General features: G+C 40.7%; 2 protein-coding genes across 3 annotated transcripts; one reads left to right on the forward strand and one right to left on the reverse strand.

Annotated features, from left to right (window-relative positions):
• psen1 (presenilin 1) lies at positions 1 to 10910 on the reverse strand. 2 transcript variants are annotated; one of them, XM_026152003.2, is made up of 11 exons: positions 10773 to 10910; positions 9310 to 9396; positions 7565 to 7926; positions 7049 to 7190; positions 5684 to 5751; positions 5369 to 5589; positions 4218 to 4316; positions 2738 to 2830; positions 1770 to 1946; positions 825 to 943; positions 1 to 613 (listed from the first exon to the last, which is right to left on the reverse strand). In XM_026152003.2, exons 2-11 carry the CDS (start codon positions 9343 to 9345, stop codon positions 458 to 460), a joined length of 1473 nt encoding a protein of 490 aa, XP_026007788.1. In that variant the 5' UTR covers positions 9346 to 9396; positions 10773 to 10910; the 3' UTR covers positions 1 to 457. The 2 variants fall into 2 exon arrangements, with proteins under 2 accessions (XP_026007788.1, XP_026007787.1); XM_026152002.2 differs by having other exon boundaries at positions 7565 to 7929.
• Positions 10856 to 18196, forward strand: erh (ERH mRNA splicing and mitosis factor). The gene is made up of 4 exons (XM_026152004.2): positions 10856 to 11173; positions 13234 to 13321; positions 13888 to 14008; positions 17911 to 18196. The coding sequence occupies exons 1-4, from the start codon at positions 11171 to 11173 to the stop codon at positions 18011 to 18013; spliced, it is 315 nt and encodes a 104-aa protein (XP_026007789.1). The 5' UTR covers positions 10856 to 11170; the 3' UTR covers positions 18014 to 18196.
• Positions 18197 to 19096: the final 900 nt, after the last annotated feature.

Raw genomic sequence — 19096 nt, forward strand, 5'->3', positions numbered from 1 at the left:
GTGTGTGTGTGTGTGTGTGTGTGGGGGGGGTGTCTGTGTGTATGCAAAAAAAAGAAAAAAAATGGGCACTGCTGAGAAAGGAGCGGATGAGCTCTTGTAAAGCTTCCCTGGATAAATAAAAGTAAAAGCTTCCCACTGGGTTTGGACTGCGCCTGAAGCTGTTGATCAGCAAACGAACTGAAGATGAGATCCCAAGCCGAGCGAGAAGCGTCGCTTCTTGGTTTAACACAGAAATACAAAGGTTTAAGAACAGCTGTTGTGGAGAATACGCTCCTTCGGTGCCAGAAAAAAAGGCAGAGAAAAAACAACTTGTGTCCCAGCATCATGAGCTCTTAGGAGGGGATGTGGGGGCGGGAGGGGCCCCAGCATCGCTCTTTGTTCCCCGGCTGTGAAGGAGCTGCTCTCATGTTGTTGGCCGGAGAGCTATGTGGGTGAGGGTTATCAGGGCAGCGTCCTGCTAAATGTAGAACTGGTGTAGCGCCAGCTTGTCCATGAAGGGCCGTACCAAGTTATCTGTGGCGAAATAGAAGACGAGGCCGAAAAAAATGGAGATGGGCAGAGCGGGGAGTGCTTTCTTGAAGATGGCGAGGAGGAGCAGAGTCAGACATAAGCCCTGCGGGGGCAGAGACAGACAAAATAAAACACTTTGGAAATAGCACACTGAGTAATTGTATACCAAACAAAATCAGCGCTGAAGGAGGCAAAAAATTGCTTATTATGTAATCAAGAGGTTTACATAAAGGGGGGTGGGTACTGTGCACTGAGAGAGGGTTGAAACTGCGGTGAGTCGAGTTTGATACCAAAATAAACAGCTGATCACTCACAATGAGGATGGCTACGAAGCAGGCGAGGGTGGTGTTCCAGTCGCCGCTGGCCGTGGCTGAGGCTTTTCCCACCAGCATGCTGTAGAAGATGAAGTCTCCGAGTCCCAGCTTGACACCCCCTGAGGAGGCAGAGGGACGCCACATTCAGGGTGGAGTCAATTCAAACAAGTTTTGCTTCAGCCACACACCCTATAACCCTTATAGAAACCTTTCCTTGTGTGTAATTACTGTACAAACAAGATCGCTCACCCCATATTTACTGAAGCTTTAAGTTAAAACGAGCACTGGCCTCAATATAGCACAGAGATGAACACTAGCAATTTCCTTGAATAATCGCTTCCTAATTTTCTCAGTCCCAAAATAGTTCCATTCACACATGCCCCCAATTTCACAGAAAAGGGAATACTTAAAAACATTCCTAAAATGTTTAATGTCTGAGTAGAAGAGGGAAGTGAAAGCTGATGATTACACGCTGAGAAGAAGAAAGCAGACAATGTGAGAATTCACAGGTTTGAATTACCAAACCCGGCTTTTAAATTTTTTACACTTTTAAAATCTAAAAATGACCCTGACGGGTTTTGTTTTTACTTAATAGCTAATCTGGATGATTTAAAGTATGATGCTCAACTCTATGGAGCACGACAAAATATTTTATGTTTCAGCAGGCAGCTGTTTTCAGAAAACGCAGGTAGGATCTTTGCCCATTTTAAGTAATACTTGTAGAATAGAGTGGAATAATTCACCGCTGCAAAGCCACATAGTTGCAGGGAATACTGGGCTTAAATCTGCAATCCTGCATGGACGCCAACGTTAGTAAATATACTTGTTCCATTACTTAACATTCTGTTTATGCTTCCATCTGCCCTGTGTACTTAGTATTACATAAGATCCAGCAGTAACCACACATTAGTCAGCCATAATGTTCAATATTGTTTCACCACTTACTCTCCTCATCGTCCTCTTCAACAGGAGGACGCGCTGAGGGCATCTGCTGGATTTCCCGTCTGGTCTCCTCGGTGGACTGGAGCGGCCCCAGTCGATGCTCCTGTTGGCTGACCCAGGACTGGTTGAAACCTCCATCATCCTGTGACGGACTCGATGGGACCGGAGATGCCACTGGTGCTGAAAAAAGATACCAGTCAGGTTTGAAAAGTAACCGTCGAGTAGGGCTGTGCGATATGACCAAAATCTCATATCCCGATATAAAACATCTATCCAATAACAATATAAATCACAAAATTTTAACATTGTCTGTAAATTCTGTGAATCTCGGGCAGCTCAACTTGTGTGAAGTGTTTCCAGCTGGGCGTCGTGTACCTGAAGTCGAGTGTTTTAACAGATGCATGAAACTATACATTTTTAGTCATAAGTTGTAACGGCCGCCATTTTCTTTGTATTTATTACACAGCGTGCTGCGGGGGAAAGCCTGTTCTAACGTTTGAGTCAAAGGTTTATTTTTAGCACCTGACGGCTCTTTTTTGCTTCTCATCCGTAAATACTCTGCATACTCTTTCACGTGATTCAGTTTATTTTGAAAAGTCTCAACAGGATCTTGAGCTTTATTGTGAAAGGTTTATGTGGAAAATAAACAAGCGGACACCCGATGGTTTGACCACCGTTGTTGCTAACGACAACCCATAAAAACAGGCGCTTGTCTGTACGTAGTGTGGTTATATTAAATATAAGAGAAAGAGAGAACTTTAAGAAATGAATATAGCCACTACAGTGACCATCAAAACGGTGAAAAAATATTGCCGTAAACGTTTATTTTGCGACACCACGAAACAAACGATAGCGTAAAATGAAATGATAGATGTTTTTATATCGTCATCCGATATATATCGTTTTATCATACAGCCCTACCGTCGAGCACCAAAGTCAAGCGCAGTCCATCTCTTTGAGTTGTTAGTTACCTTCTTGAGGCTCTTGTTGAGGCGAAGCTGCTTCTGTCGAGTTCCTATTTGGCCTGTCTGTGTCTGCCATGTTGACGAGCCACACCATCGTAGCTGGAGAAGAAGGTTTGGGAGATCGGTTTGTGTTAAGAGCCTTTAAAAGGTAAATATAAGTTAGCAACAGCTGAAGCTAGAGTGCTACAAACACATCTTAAAATGAGCTGAAAAAAACAAAACAAAACAAAAAAACAAGCACTATATGAAGTTGAAGTGTCCATTAAAGGAAACACCATCTGTTTAAGGGAAGGCAGACATTCTAAAACAAAGCTTAAATTTAAGATTATTTGAACTATTGAAAGCAGAAGAAGTTTCATTAGAAATAACTGCTGAAGGTAGCTGAAGTTTCTGATGATATTTAAAAACATTTGAGTGTTTGAATGGAGGTGAATGGTTAAGGTCTCACTGTTTAAAGCAGGATGTGTGATACTGACTTTTATCGGTTTTCAGCGTCATTTTGTTATCGTTTTTATCGTTAACTCGGTTTTCCTGGGTCTTTTCACGTGTGCTATGAATAAATCTTCTTTGTTTCGGTACTGGAGGAAAATCATTTGCAGTTAATGGCGCCGTGATATTTAGAATCAACGGACATTATTAAATGCTGGCCTTTGCTATAGCTACCTTCAATGCTGCATGTGTGTGGGTCTTTCTGCTCTCCGTTTAATCTGCAGTAAATGAAAAGTAAGCTCTGCTGGTTCTTAGATCTCGCTGAATCAGAGCAGATACTACAGCCCTGTACACTTCACATTTATCCTACTACTTCTATCAGCAGTCGCATCATCATTAAACACTAGTGACCCGATTGTCAGCCAGACATGGCCATGGCATAAAACCACCTCCACCATGTCTGACGGATGATGCGGTTTTCTTTGGCTGATGATCAATTTGTGTCCTCCTCCATACTTTTCTCTTTCAATCATTTTGTTACAAGTTAGTCTTCGTTTTGTTTATCCAAAGATTTTTTTCCAGAACTGGGACTCTGGGAGAGTCTAATCTGGTCGTTTTGTTCTTGAGCGTAAACAGTGTTTTGTACATTGTTGTAAACCCTCTGTATTTCCGGTTATGAAGGCGTCCCCTGATTGTAGACCTTAACAAATGTGCCGAGCTCCTGATGAATGTTCTTCAGGCAGACGTTGCAAAGTTGTTTTCTTAGTGATGAAATTAATTATATTACCGTGCTATTTAAGCTATAAATTACAAATTTACCTCTTTAAATCAATTTTAGGCATTATGTCTGCTTAATTTGTCATGAAATAACAAGAGATGAATTCTCTCCTGTCATTTAAAAGTCCAATTAATTTTGAGCCACTGAAGAAAGGGGACTGTGTATAAAAATACCTGTAATTCCTAAGTTCTTGATGTAATATGCTTTTAAAACCCCTTAAATATCAGCAAAATGTTACTAAATGTAGTGGTGTAGGCCTGCGGACATTGTCCATCTTACAAGAATAGATGAGAGCTGGAAAGATGGGCTCATTTCTCTCTTGAGCAGTCTCCACCAGGATCCTCAGAGGCCCTTTGGGACAGAGCACTGCCAACAGATCTGCAAGAGAAAAGACGACAGAGGCCAGAAAAAGGATGTTAGCTACTGAACAGAGGGTTCTTTAAGAAGCCAAATGACCTGATGTGATATCTTCTATGAACAAGGGGCAGGAGCTTAAGTTAACATGCACAGTTTCTGGCAGTCCCAAATCTCTAAAGGGTTTATTTCCTAGTTTATTGAAACATGGCAAAATTTATGATACATCCAAGTATTACACAACACTGTGATCTGTGGCTAAACTTTGGCTCCCAGTTAAATAGTATTCTTGGAAAAGAAAACTGCCACACTAACAGGAAATCTAATTTGATGACGCTTGATATACCCTGGACTTTGTCCCAGTGCGCTGTCTTTGAGGAAATGCACAAATCAAGACAAAAATATTAAGCAAGCTTTCGGGCAAACACACTTCCTATGGCATAAACGCAAAGTGATTTAAGCCTGGAACACTAACTCAAAAATTCCTCTGTGACTGACACCTAATCTATCTACCGTATGTGTTTCTTGTTGCCACCACTGATTTGACAGTTTGAGCATCTGTGTGTGCTCTCTGGATATCAGGTTTGGCTTTTAGCCCTTCTGCCCCCACATTTCCATTCCTCACAGACTTTTCACCCCATTTTCAAGTACTTTTGTAAACGTTTTAGCTCTTGAGAAACATTCTTCCCTCTAGCAACGAGTTATTTCAACACTTGCATAGATACCACTGCAGAGAGAAAACATTTTCCTATAAGTAAGAATACATTTGCACAGTGGTGTTTAGTTAAAGGTGTAACGGATTGGTCAAGATTAGGTTTTATTTCAGAGTTTATTCATTTATCAAAAATATAGAAAAGGCTCAATTGCTTAAAAAGTTTTTGTTTAAAAATCAAAAGTTTATATATCTTAAAACTGACATTTTAAAGTTTAGCTTTTTTCCCCCCCCTCCATGCTTTTATCCAGCGCAACCGCTAAAAGAAACCAGATGACTGGACATTAGCACACAAAAACATCTTCAAAGGTTTGATGAAGACTTTAAAGAACACAGAGGTCAAAAAGCAGCATGCGAGACTTACCGTAGACAGATATGACAGCTAATATGAGCCAGGCAGTCCACTCTGGCAGGTACTTGATGAAAACCAGGGCCATCAGGGCACTGATCATGATGAGGTAGGCCTGCTGGAGCCGCAGAGGTCCCTTCCAATGAATACACATCATCCCCACCACTCCGAAATTCCAGATTATTATCGCTAGGGTTACGTAGTCCATGGCCAGATTGTAGGTCTTAAAAACCTCTCTGTTTGGACAGAGTGAAAGCATAATGAATTAAACTGCTTGACACTTTGAAATGTTTGTAACAACTGCATTAAAAGTTAAGTTGTGCGGCTTACTTGAGGTAGATGTAGGAGAAGAAGAAGAGCAGGAGGAGAGAGGAAAGGAAGAGCCAGCCTTGGATCACCTGTGAGAACAAAAATCCGCATTATTTACAGAATATTTCACCGAATCTGTGCTTGTAAGACTCTGTATCTAGAATTTGATTTAAACTACAATATTTGACCCAAAAGGAGTCGCCTTTAGGTCTTTAATGAAAATTTGAGTCTCTTTAATCTCTCCTCCTGAAACATTTTTACTTCAGGGTATGACCAAAATATGTGATTATGGTCACTAATATGTGGCTCACATTTTCTCCAACACTCATTCAACTCAATTTCTGCTACCATTTCTTCCACCCTAAAAATCTCATGTAATGGGAGTTGGTTCTCTGATGTACTCCAGTCCATGTTCTTACCACTTATCCTGTAGTATAGCTGCATTTGCTTTGCCAGCAGAAGGTTTGTGGGTGGGGCTTCTGTGGTCACAGAGCAGTGTTCATGAGATGACCGTATGAGAGATGTTGTATTATTGTATTATTGTATTATGCTATTCTTGGGCTGTATGTGAATACAGCCCAAGAATAGCAAAAATTGATCTGTGTTTGCAGCAGTCTGAAGCCTGTGCTTTTAGCTCAGACGGTTTACTTTTATATATGTTGCAAAGCCATGTTTAATACAAGGTAGACCACAGGAAACACAATGGACAAGCAGAAAACAGCATCAATGAGAGCTGTATTTGTATTTGTGATCACTCCATGATTAAATTGCTATATATTTCATCACACTTAATCCCTGTATTTTTTATTTTAGTCTCCAACTCAATGTGTAAATGTATCCATCATGCTGTGCATTCTAGCAATGGAAAGGGAAAACAATGGTGTCTGTTTCTTATAACTACTCTCTGCTAATTCAACAAAAATTATGAATGCAAAAGTCAAGTATTGATTAAAAACTAAACCTTTCAATAATAATGAAGGAGCTTTGATAAAGGAAGCAGTGATTTAGAGCCACACCTTACCAACTTTATTTTGTTTCTAACACAGTCACAGTTCCTGAAATCATATTTCTACAACTTGACTGGGGATCTACACCAACTGACAGACAACTTAAAACATGTTTTGTGTTTGGCGCTTTTCCACAGGAGATTTCTGTATTTGTTTTTTTATTGGTTTTTTTTGTTGTTTTTTTTATCTAAGCCGTACAGCTAAATAACAAATTATCACGAACACTATGTTCCTAGTGAAGCTATGTCTTTCCAACTTTAACAAGTTTAAACACATCCTGTAAAAAAGCCTTGAAACATTAAGTGTTTTTACACTCTAGGGTGCAGCTAATAAGACTATATACGTGGTGCAGCAAGATGTTAGAGGTGTTAATCTGTACCTTGTAGCAGCGGTACTTGTATAACATCACCAGCACCAAAGTCATAACGATGATTACAGTGATCATGATGGTGGCATTCAGAATGGAGTTGAGGGCTCTCTGTCCTACTGTGTCTGTGTCTTCAGGGAATGGTGTGTAGATCCTGAAGTGACAGATTAAACACACACACACACACACACACACACACACACACACACACACACACAGTACAGTTACAGTTTTGGAGCAGATGATTCAGGGGCATTAAAGTCTTCAGAAAAACTAAAGATATGTAAGATTATCTTTCTGTGGTTTGAGCCAAATTCAGGCTCTCTATAAAGATCTTAAGCATTAACAAAGCTACACGTATTACTGTCTACATGCCCAAAGCATGGACACAAGCACATTACATTATCTATACCTAGTGGCAGTTCTCCTGACCTGCACTGCATGTCATTCAAACAGAGGCTCTAATGTGAGCCTTGGATCATCTCATTTCCCTATTACAATCAGTGTGAAATGGGTCACAGCACTTACAATCTCTGCCCGTCATTCTGGGTGTAGAAGCTGACAGATTTTATGGTTGCCACGACGACCACCATGCAAAGCGTCACTGGGACAAAAAGCATGATGACATGCTTGGCCCCGTATTTCAAAGTCAGCTCCTCCTCATCCTCCTCCTCCTCTCTTTCCACCACTCTTGGAGCGGGAGCAGCGGGGGGCTGCCCATTCTGCTCCGGGCTGGTGCCATTGCCACCTCCTCCACCGCCACTATCACCTCCTCCTCCAGTTCCAGCTCCAGCACCAGCTGCTGAACCACCTCTGGACCGCGCTCTGGGCACACCAGTTTCTTGTGGTTTCTGGGTGGAATCTGGGGATCTGTTAGCCTCCTGTTGGTTCTGCTGATGCAGGAAAAGAGCCATATTTGAAATGTGTGAAAAACAAACAAACAACCACACACACACACAGTTATGCCTCCCGTTACTAAATAAAATTCCCTCAGACAGTTTTATCAGCCCCTACCTACTATGATAGAGTTAAAAAATGTATCTTACACATACATAATGAAATCTCTGAACTAAGATTTTGCCACACAAATGTCTAGTGGTGTACACATTTGCCTAACAAATGAAAGATCCCCAGATCAATCACAGGAGGAGACACAAATCCCTTTAGGGTTGTGCCAGGAACGCTGTGGTGACCACCTTATGATTACAGAAGCAGCCAAAAGTAGTTTCTTCTTTATATTGGCAAATTAAATGTTTTCATTTAGCCACTTTATTTGCTTAAATTGAAAACAAATGCACACCAAAATGTGAAAGATTAAAACTAAATGTTATCAGATGATCCATATGTGCACTTGACTGGCTCACCGCCTCTCTTGCTCCAAGGATAACAGCAGCGTGCTTGTTCCCACTCACCCTGAGGATCTGTCCCGTCAGGACAAAATAAGGACGCAACTCAAGGAGACTGTGTGAACTAAAACTGTCAGGCTGCCAGACGAGTCGAGACATGCGGCAGCCTAGACATGAAGCAATTGTACCAGGTACACAGAAATGAAGACAGGAGGCGTCTCCAGAGATCCGAGTAGTGAAAGCTGCCAGAGCTTTTAAACAGGCTGCTGTGCAAAAATGACCTCGCTGTGTGGTATGCTGCTTTGTGTCTCAGTCCTGGGAATTAGGCCAATATTGGTCTCAAGGACAAAAGAGATACAGACTGCTTTTCTGAATAAATTAACCAGGTATGTAGTGATACTGTAACAGCACGCCCTTCCTAGCCAGACTTGTCACTCTGACAAATCTGGCTGGAAAACAGAAACAAAGTGTTCCCTTAGCTGAAATATAGATGCAGTGTATGAGTTCAACTGTTGTAAAGCACAAGGCTAAGCACTGTTAAGTGCACTATGACAGTAAAAAGGGACTTTGAGTTATTCACTCCACGAAGGAGGAAATGCCTTTGTTTACAGTAACAGCAAACTTCAGAGCACAAAGCCAACTTGTTCCTAAAGCTTCTATGTATGATTTAAAGGTTAATGGTTGTGCTGTCAGCTGAAACACACTGCTCCTTATCAGAATATAATCACCCTGTCCTGGACAATTTACTGTAACAGAGACCAAATTAAATGATTCAATTAAAACTACTCAACAGCACATGACGTTACAAAATGACTACGAAACTTTACTTCCCTCTTACTGAGACTCTTGTGTGGCAATCATTAATCACTACATTAAAATAGACGGATATAGCATTAGAGGCACTGTGAAACTTTATTTCATACTGACCATATTGTTTTCGATATCCTCTGCATTGTTCGCCATTGTTGGCTCGGTGGACTCTTGTCCTTACATGCAAACTGGAACTTTTCAACCCTGATGAAAGAGAAGTGGGTCAATAGAACATATAACCACCAACACAGGAATAAATCAAGCGTGTAAAGACAGAGAGAGTCATGTTTTGTGCAGATTATAAACTAGATTAGGCAAATTTGTTATGTGAAATGAAAGGGACAGTGACAAAAGTAAATTAATCAGAAAACATGTTAAATATCAGTGAATATCAGAGTTCCATTGCGTGTGCATGTTGTTACAAAACACAAGACCAATATGGGTGTCGGTTAGCTCACAGCATGAACATGCAACCATATGCCGCAGCGGCCCAGGTTTGATTCAGATCCACAGCCCTTTGCTGCTCATCTTAACTACTTTCCTGTCTATCGGCCACTGTAAAAATGTTAAAAGCCAACCTAAAAATGCATGTTAAAAAACCTAAGACCCATATAAAATACTAAAGTAGCACTAATTAAGTGGTAAGAATTTACTTAGTGGTGGAATTCAGTGTTTCGCAGAGTTGGAAATCATTTTAAAAGACAATTTCACCCTTTTTTTAAAAATACATTCTTCTCATATTTTAAACAGTTCCAGTTATTTCTCAAAAATATTACCTGTGAAATCGTTTCGAAGACTTATCAGTCATTCCATTTTAATTAAAACATTTTAAATACTAGGATAAACTTAAATATCAGGCTTAAATAACAACCTTGATTGTGCTGAATTATGTCGATGTGTCTATCTTTCCACAGAGAGGCCTTTCTTATTGTAAAATAAGGAGGAAATAGATTTTGATAAGACTTCAGTTTTAAGAGATAACAACACGATATGTCAAGGTAACATTTGAGCCACAAATTAGCCTTGGTCGAACTTCAATCAATCAATATATACAAAATGCGTGTGTATGTACACACACATTTTGGGGGGAGGAGATCAGACAAGGGCAGTGTTCACTTCACAGCCATTGTATACAAGAAGAATGATTACGCTGATTAGTAACTCTTCTTGTGTATACAGAGACTCGTGAGAATTGTATTTGAACCTGTACTTGAAGACTTGAAGATATCTTTGAAGGCCATAAAAATAAAAATAAAACATCTATGGGAATGTAACGTTCACGCTGCTGATTACACGCCGGGAAATCCAAAATCTGTATTATTTGATCCCTTCTTCTTGCTGACTTTACATGCCTATCAGAGAGAAACCAGTAAGCTGTAACGTTGATTATCTAGCTGTAATAACTACTCACAGAGGTCATTTTTAATTGGAGATTCGCTAAAATGGCTAGTTAACGATAGCCAATAATGTAATAACGATAGAGCAGGCTGCGGCCGCTGCGGGTGGTAAGCGCTGGGTAAGTTACGTAACCCAAATTTCAAATGGTTCCTGAAAAGGTCCCTTAAAAGAAAGACACTTACCTGCTATGAACGCAAGATAATTTTCTTAATTTGGGGGTTCTCGAGTCGGGTTTAAACCCGGGTGCTTTCTCCTCTTTGTTGTTCCTGTGTTCTCGCAATACATCCGGCCGCTGCTGCAAACTACTTCCTGTAGAGTCAGCGAATGTTCAGGATCAAAAAACAGTTCGAGATTTGTTTGTAGTCTTTATTGTTTTGCCAACCTCGTCGAATTAAATAAATTCTAAGGATGAAATGTTAGCTTTTATCGCCATACCGAAGCAGTAATAAGAAACCGAAACAAATAGCTTGAATTAAAATAGCGCATTTTGTTCTCAGCTGGTTGTTCTTCCGGGTAACAGAGGAGACGACGCAAGGAGCTAAGAAAATCTGCAGAGAGCTACTCAAAAGCGTCAGAAAACATGGTTAGTACGTTTTGATGCACTGTTTGCAGGAATGATTTGTACGAAGAGCAAAAGCAGTGCGTCGGTTTTAGCGGGTCATTTCAGCAGAGCCGGGTTTGTTGTAAAAACGATTTGTAACGCATAGTTAGCATGAGTGGGCGTTTGGCTCCAACAAACCTCTGAAGACATGAAGCACATTCACGACTGAGAGACTAGCAGCCTGAGGCGAAAATATTATTTTAATTACTTTTATTAACAGTTTTTTGCCACTTGCTTATCGCCTAAAGATAGTTTTACTTAGCACTTAGACGAATAGTTTGCTGTAGGCTTAGGTGTAGGTCTATTTGTTTATAATTCATTTCAAAATGGGCCGTTTGGATTTTGAAACATTTTTGTCAATTTTTTAAATTGTTGTTGTGGTTGGCCCCCAAAAATGTCCACTGTTCTTAATATTCCTCCATCAGTCCTAAATTTTCATGAGAATTAGTCATTCTAGGTTAATGAGCCAGATAAGATTCTAAAATTGCGTAGTTTTTACAAACAAAACCAAAATATTGCATTTTAATATACCATGTGTAATAACTTGATTATAACAGATGGAATGTATTTGTTGAATGTAATGTAGTTATTTATTTAATACTCAATGTGCCTTATATTGAAAGACAATTACATTAAATAAAAGTAAAAATGTTTGAAAATTAGTAACGTAAGTGACAGAACTGTGCAAAAGTCTTAAGCCACTCCTCATTTAATTATGTTTTGCTTCCAGTCAGCCAGAAATTTCTGTACTATTTTTAAGGGGTTCTTGAGCAGCAGTCCTCCAGTCTCACACAGGGTTAAAATAGTAATTTTGCACCATCAAGATGACTACAAAGAGTTAGTAGCTGAAAACTTGGCATATCGTAGCATGCCGTGCAGAGTGCATGGAAGAAAATTGAGGAAACCTGACAAAATAAGTGGTAGGATATAACTTTCAGACCAGATATCTGAAAGTTATATCCTTAAGAAATAGCAAATAAATAAATAAATCCAACAAAGACCCGACACAGGATCTGAGAGATGCATTTGACCCTTTAGTTGTTCCATCTACTGTTCACTGGGTTCATCAGAAGTGGTCTCAGTGGAAGGGTGGGTAATAAGAAGCTATTCTTAAGATGGGTAAACAGGAAGAAAAGGCTGAGGTATTCCATATTATACAAAACCTGGACTGAAAATCAGTGGGAACAGGTCTTATGAAGAAAATTTGACGTTTTTTGTACAAATTATCATTAATATGAGGAGGACTCAGGAGAAAGTGACCACAGTGAGTGTTTTGCAGTTTGGGGCTGCATTTCAGCCAGTACAATTGAGAAATTTGTCCAATTTGATAGAATTATGAACACAATTAGCACAGATGTTGATCTACTACGTAAAACCATCAGCAGTGCATCTGATTGGCAACACCTTAATTTTTCAGCATGACAATGACCCTAAATGGTAAATGGTAAATGGCTTGTATTTATATAGCGCTTTACTAGTCCCTAAGGACCCCAAAGCGCTTTACATATCCAGTCATCCACCCATTCACACACTGGTGATGACAGCTACATTGTAACCACAGCCACCCTGGGGCGCACTGACAGAGGCGAGGCTGCCGGACACTGGCGCCACCGGGCCCTCTGACCACCACCAAAAAAACACAAGCAATACAGTAAAAGCATACCTGGGTAGAAGAACACACTGTAGAACACTATCAGTCATGGATTGGCCTCCCCAGAGCCCAGGCCTCATTATTACTGAAGTATTGTTGTATCATGTTGACATGGATTGGGAAAAAAAAAAGTAGCCAACATCCAAACAATGGCGTTGAATCTCCTTCAAAGAGCCCTGCAGAGCTATTCCCAAAGACATGACAAGAAGCCTAAGATGGTCAGAGCAAATATTGACTTTCGTGCTTCTTAGAACTATAAACTGTTTTTGCCTCAGATTCTATATTCACACAGAAGTACACCCCCACAAACTAACAAAAAAGACATTTGAAGATGTTGAATAGAGAAGGTGACTTGTATTATCAGACTAACAATAAGTATTTTGTTTTTCAGTCTCACACCATACTTCTGGTACAGCCCACCAAGAGGCCGGAGGGAAGGACCTACGCTGATTATGAGTCAGTCAATGAGTGTATGGAGGGTAAGCTGGTGGTTCTTTGTTCTTTTGTGTATTGCCTTTTCTTTCAGTGATATGTAATTCCACTCCACACTTCCAGGCTTTCATTGTTTACATGTACACAGCTTACGTGCATCCACCTGGAATTTTAGTCAAACTTAGTGAAGTTTCCATGATATTTCCTATCTATCTTGAGTCTGTAGTGTTAAAATATTAAGGGAAACTGGTTATTTTCACCCGACATGTATGCAACTTGTGTTTACTTACATGAGAAAACTTTTGGTTGTAGTGGTCAGGCAGTTCAACTAAAACTGTCCAGTAAACTCTGGTCATTTGACAAGTAATTGTCAAATAAGCATTTCATATGGTAATAATCTCCTGTTTCTAGTAGCACAGTTATCTTTCTTTGACTTTAGGAAGGAATTAATCTGTTATCTTATTATTTTTACTGCAGTATTTCTAATCATAGACTTTTCAGGTATTTATTTTGTAAGGTATTCCTTATTTGCATCAGAAATCAAAACATTGTCAAGTGAATATGGAAATATTTACTCATTGTGAGTGTAACATAGCATATTTTCCCCTGGCAGGTGTATGCAAGATGTATGAGGAGCATTTAAAGAGAATGAACCCCAACAGTCCGTCGATAACATACGATATCAGCCAGCTGTTTGACTTTATTGATGACCTGGCTGACCTCAGCTGTTTGGTGTAAGTTTCATGTTAAATTATTAAATTGTTTGTCATATCCAGCCCTGTGTATGTCTTCTAAACCTATGTATGTGCAAAGCATAATTAACTGATGGTACAGAATGATCAGTTTTTAAAAAAAAACTAGAGGAGTCAATAGAGTGTTAAAAGTGTTTGCCACATCAGTGCATTCAGTTCACGATTCTGCTTGCTAAATCTGCTGGGCAGGACAGATTTAAAAAGGGGGGTGGGGTTCTATAAAAAAAAAAGAGAAATAAGTCTTGATGCATGCTCAATCATCCAGGTAAAGAAATCCCAAAAAGTTGATTCTGTTCATCTGGATGTAGCGTTTTCAGTGGAGGAATCGTTTCATCACTCAAATGACTTTTTCAATCTGAGCTGAATGCAGGTTTCCCCAACCTTATAAACCGTGGAACCATGGAACGTGTCCTCTCTGGTGGGGAAGGAGCCTCAGCTAGTGTGTGAGGTTGAGAGGTACTGGCTGGATAAGGTCAGGCTCACCTAAGCGCACGCACAGCTTAGGCTCCAGAACCAATCTCGTGGAAAGGGCCCGGACTCTTTCTCAGTCGGGAGTTGCCCTTGGTGAGAGGCGGCGGCCTGGGGTGGGTATCTTAGCATCCACTCGGCTTGCTGCTTGTACAGTGGGGTTTTTCCCAGTGGGTGAGAGGGTTTGTTCCCTGCACCTTCTGGTTGGGGAACAGGTCTTGACTATTGTCTGCTCCTATGCGCTGAACGACAGTTCAGAGTACCAAGCCTTCTTTGGAGTCCCTGGGTTGGAGTGTTTGAGGGTGCTCCACCTGGAGACTCTTTCTTTTTACTGGGAGACTTGAATGCTGACGTGGGTAACGACGGTGAGAACTGGAGGGGAGTGACTGGGAAGAACGACCTACCAGATCTGAATCCGAGTGGTGTTCTCTTATTGGACTTCTGTGCAATATATGTGAGGTCACTGAGGCATATTATCAATTCCTTGGTGGCAGGGCCCTTGTGGTGGATAGGGTTCGCCCTGAGTTCCTGAAGGACTTGGCCCACATAACTGGCAATAAGTCAGACCCCAGTGAGTTTTGGACTCTGCCAGGGCTGCCTTGGCATCTTGTGGTGGCCTCCAGCTCACACTGGAGTGGTTTGCACCCAAGTGTGACGCACAGGAATGAGAATCAGCACTCCAAGTCTGAAGCCATGGTCCTCGGCCGGAAAAAGGGTGGAGTGCCCACTCCTGGTCAGTGACCAGTTACTTTAACTCCTCCACTTGGGGCAGTATCTTGGGTTCTTTTCACAAGTGAGAGAACGGGAGATCGACAGACCGATTGTTGCTGTGGCTACAGTGATATGGGCACTGTACTGGTCAGTCGAAGTGAAAAGGAGGTTGAGAATAAAAGCAAAGTTCTCAATTTACTGGTCAGTCTACGTCCCTGCCATCACCTGTTGTCAGGAGCCTTGAGTAGTGACCAAAAGAAAGAGATTGTGGATAAAAGCAGTGAAAATTAGCTTTCTCCAAAGGGTAGCCTAACCCTTCCCTTAGAGAGGGTGAGGAGTTCGGCCATCCGGGAATGGAACAGAGTAGAGGCGCTACTCCACCACATCGTTAGGAGCCAGTTGAGGTGGTTCGGGCATCTTAAAAGGATGCCTCCTGAATGAGGTGTTCTGGGCATGTCCCACTGGGAGGAAGTCCTGGGGCAGACCCAGGACATACTGGAGAGGTTATATCTCTCAGCTGGCCTGGAAACACCTTGGTGTTGGGGAGAGGGAGGTCTGGGTTTCTCTGCTTAGGCTGCTCCCCCTGCAACCTGGCCTTGGATAAGCGGAAGAAGATGGATGGATAGGTCAGTACATGGACTGTGCGCTCAAACCAGCGTTTCTCCCTGTCCAGGATGCGTACATCCTTATCATTGAAATAGTGGCCACTGGCCTGTAGGTGTAAATAGACTCCAGAGTCCCCTGGCCTGACGAGTTAGCTCTTCTGTGTCATGCTATCCACTTAGCCAAAGGTTGTTTCGTTGCCTTGATGTCTTAATCATGGCAGGTTTGTGTCGGGGGACCGGATCCTTGTGGTGGACCAATTTTTAGCGCGGCATGTTTTGGGGATGTTTGTGGATGTGTTATGCTCCAGGTAGTCCAGGAAGGATGAAGGACAAGTGCTACCTAAGTGAAAATCTTTAGTGATCCCTTGTGTGTCAGGAGTATCGGAAGAGTTTAGATGCATTTTCTCTAGACACCACATCTCTGTGGCTTTCAAACCTCACAGCCCATCATTCATCAGTGGTGCTAGTTTAAGTCATTATGCAAATTTACTGTTTATAAGAGACTGAGACTGAAGAAGTCGCTTGGATGAGTGGCATTTCACCCACCGAAAACAGTACAGCCAAATGAACAGAATCAACTTTTTGGGGCAATAAGACAAGTGATTAAGAAATGAGATGAATACTGCAGAAGCTCGTTAATCTCTGGATTCATCACACAGAGCAGTGAAATGTGTTTTAATTCAAGTTAATTATTTTATCTCTGAGTGCGCTCTCAGGGATGCTGTTTATTCTAAAGTGATAGCAGCAAATTAGAGCTCTAAAACTTTTAACCAGATACATTAGCATATTAAATGCTACTGTCCCACAGCCTGATAGAGGAGATGTAGAAATCACTTTAGTTTCTCGGCATATCAAAGTGAAATAATTTTTTTTGATTGAACAGGTATTCTTGCTGTGTGTTCTGTATTTTAGTAGCTGCAGTTCCACCAGGCTAAATGAGGCTTAACCGCAGATTAGGACCGAATATAACAACATTTATGTAATTTATGCATCGCAAAATTAATAAAAGTGCATTTCCATGACAATGTGGTGTCCAGTTTGCACTTTGTTTACTGTTTTTAGGTTCAGCTTAACAAAATGCACATATAAACTTATTTCTCCAGCAAAGGATCTATATTGTGCTTACAGCATGCTGTAAGTAAAAGAATCAGTGAAAACATGTCACTTTCACACTATTTTAAAACCAAAGCTGCTCCCCAGGTTATGTGTTCAGCATAAGTTATCATGGCGATTTAACCAGGTAAAAAGAGAGCCACCTGCGACATAGAAAATAACTGTCCAACCTATTAATCTCATTTCATTGTACACCCTTCAGGTGTAAGAATTTAGATGAGCAATGTTGACAGACTTAAAAAAAAAAAAAAAAAGATATTACAGTTATAATGGCACACTTGATGTTTTGTATTTTTAAAGAAAAACAGATCAGCCCCTCCTCGAGCTAAAATCTGTCCTCAAATAATTTAGAACCCATATCTTTTGATGATGACAAATCAATGACAGTCCTTTTTTTCCTCAATCTTTTTGTCATCTGCTGGGTTTTCTTATTTCCTTCATTTAGATTTCTCCATCACAAAGCTGCCAAAACATGTATATAATTCATAGAGCAACCCTGCAGGGATATTTCCAGCAGTTTTTAGCAGTAAGTTTGCCTTCTAAAAAGAGCTTGTTTCCAGCTTTTTTTTCTGCTGCATTTGGCAGGAACGGGCACATCTCAGCATCAGTGTTTCTATTAATATTTTTTTAATGCTCGTGGCAGTGAGTGAAAACCACATCAAGCTTTATAGAGATGTAGAACAAGCCAGCTGCAATAACCTGCCCACAGGTGATTTAGGGCAATTTGTTATTCTTAATTTGGGGAGTTCAAGCTCATTTATTCAGGCAAGATTACTCTGTTTGAGTTCCTCTGAGCTAATCGCAGCTCGCAAAAAGACAAATCTAGAAGAACAGTCGCTACTTAGGTCACTTATTTGCTCATGTTGGGTGTTTTTAAAAATAAGGAGTTGCATGTTTTCATTAAAAAAACTGAAGATCCTGGGCCAACCAGAGGGGGGGGGGGAAGAAAAACGTTGAAACTGAATTTAATTTTTGGTGCTGCCTCAGGTATCGTGCTGACACGCAGACGTACCAGCCGTACAACAAGGACTGGATCAAAGAGAAGATCTACGTGCTGCTGCGGCGTCAGGCTCAGCAGGCAGCGCAGTGAAGCTTCTGAGGAGGTGGAGAGTGGGGGGGATCAGAATTATTTTTCCTGTCTTGAACTTGTTTTAAAAGTTTTAAGTAACTTGTTTTCAGAAGTTTTTGACTTTTTTTTTTCTCATCTCATGTGGGGGGATGTATTTTGTATTTTATTGTTGGACTTAATAAAGTTTCCCTTTAAATAGCAAAACTCAAGACTCTCGTCTTATTGTCCTATGTTCTGTATTTCTGTGTTCTGTCTCTTCTTTCTTGAATTGAATTTTGCTCATCTTTTATTTATTTATTTATTTTTTATCTCTGTTGTATTTCCTTTAGTGGAATTTTTTGTTTTCTTACTAGTTTTATGTGTCTTTCATCTACACTCCCTCTTGAACAGCATGTCAGCTGTAGAAAAGTGCTAATAGTGATTGACTTTAAAGTACTCGTGAAGTTTTCCCCTTTTTGCCGCTGCTTTTCTGTTTACATTATTCTTTTTTGTAATTGCGTTCTTTTACTGCCTTGTTCCTCATTTTCTGCACTATTTATTCTGCCCCTCTCCCTTCTGCTATCAATTTGTCAAATGTAGAAACGTGCTGCTGAGAATGATAATTTGCCTTTCAGTCCTGCACGTTGTGAGGCTTCCAGTTTTGGCTCAACAATACAAAAGCAAATAAGCTCTGTGTTTAAAAAAGGGGGTTTCAAAAAGTACGGACTGATTTACATGATTTTTTTTTCTTTGTTATTATTATTAGAGGTGAGACTTGGCCCAACTAGATGCAGGGACTGAATTAATGAATAGCTTGGAGTTATTTTTCAGCCTTAATAGAGCCTCCATCTCACATTATCCAGCATCCTCTTCAGTCACACCAACCCTCTCCATGTCCTCCTCCACTACATCTGTGAATCTTCTCTGTGGTCTTCTGCTTTTTCTCCTGCCTGACATCCACCTTCAACATCCTATGTCCAGTATTGTCTGTCTAACTTTGTCTCCTACTTCTCAGCCTGAGCTGTCCGTCTGATGTACTCATTTCTAATCTTGCCCATTCTGTTCACTCCAAATGAAAATTTTAAGCACCTTCACCTCTGCCCTCTTATCTTTTTTGTCAGCACC

This window comes from Astatotilapia calliptera, chromosome 19 (genome assembly GCF_964374335.1).
Source record: "Astatotilapia calliptera chromosome 19, fAstCal68.1, whole genome shotgun sequence".
Classification (NCBI taxonomy): domain Eukaryota; kingdom Metazoa; phylum Chordata; class Actinopteri; order Cichliformes; family Cichlidae; genus Astatotilapia; species Astatotilapia calliptera.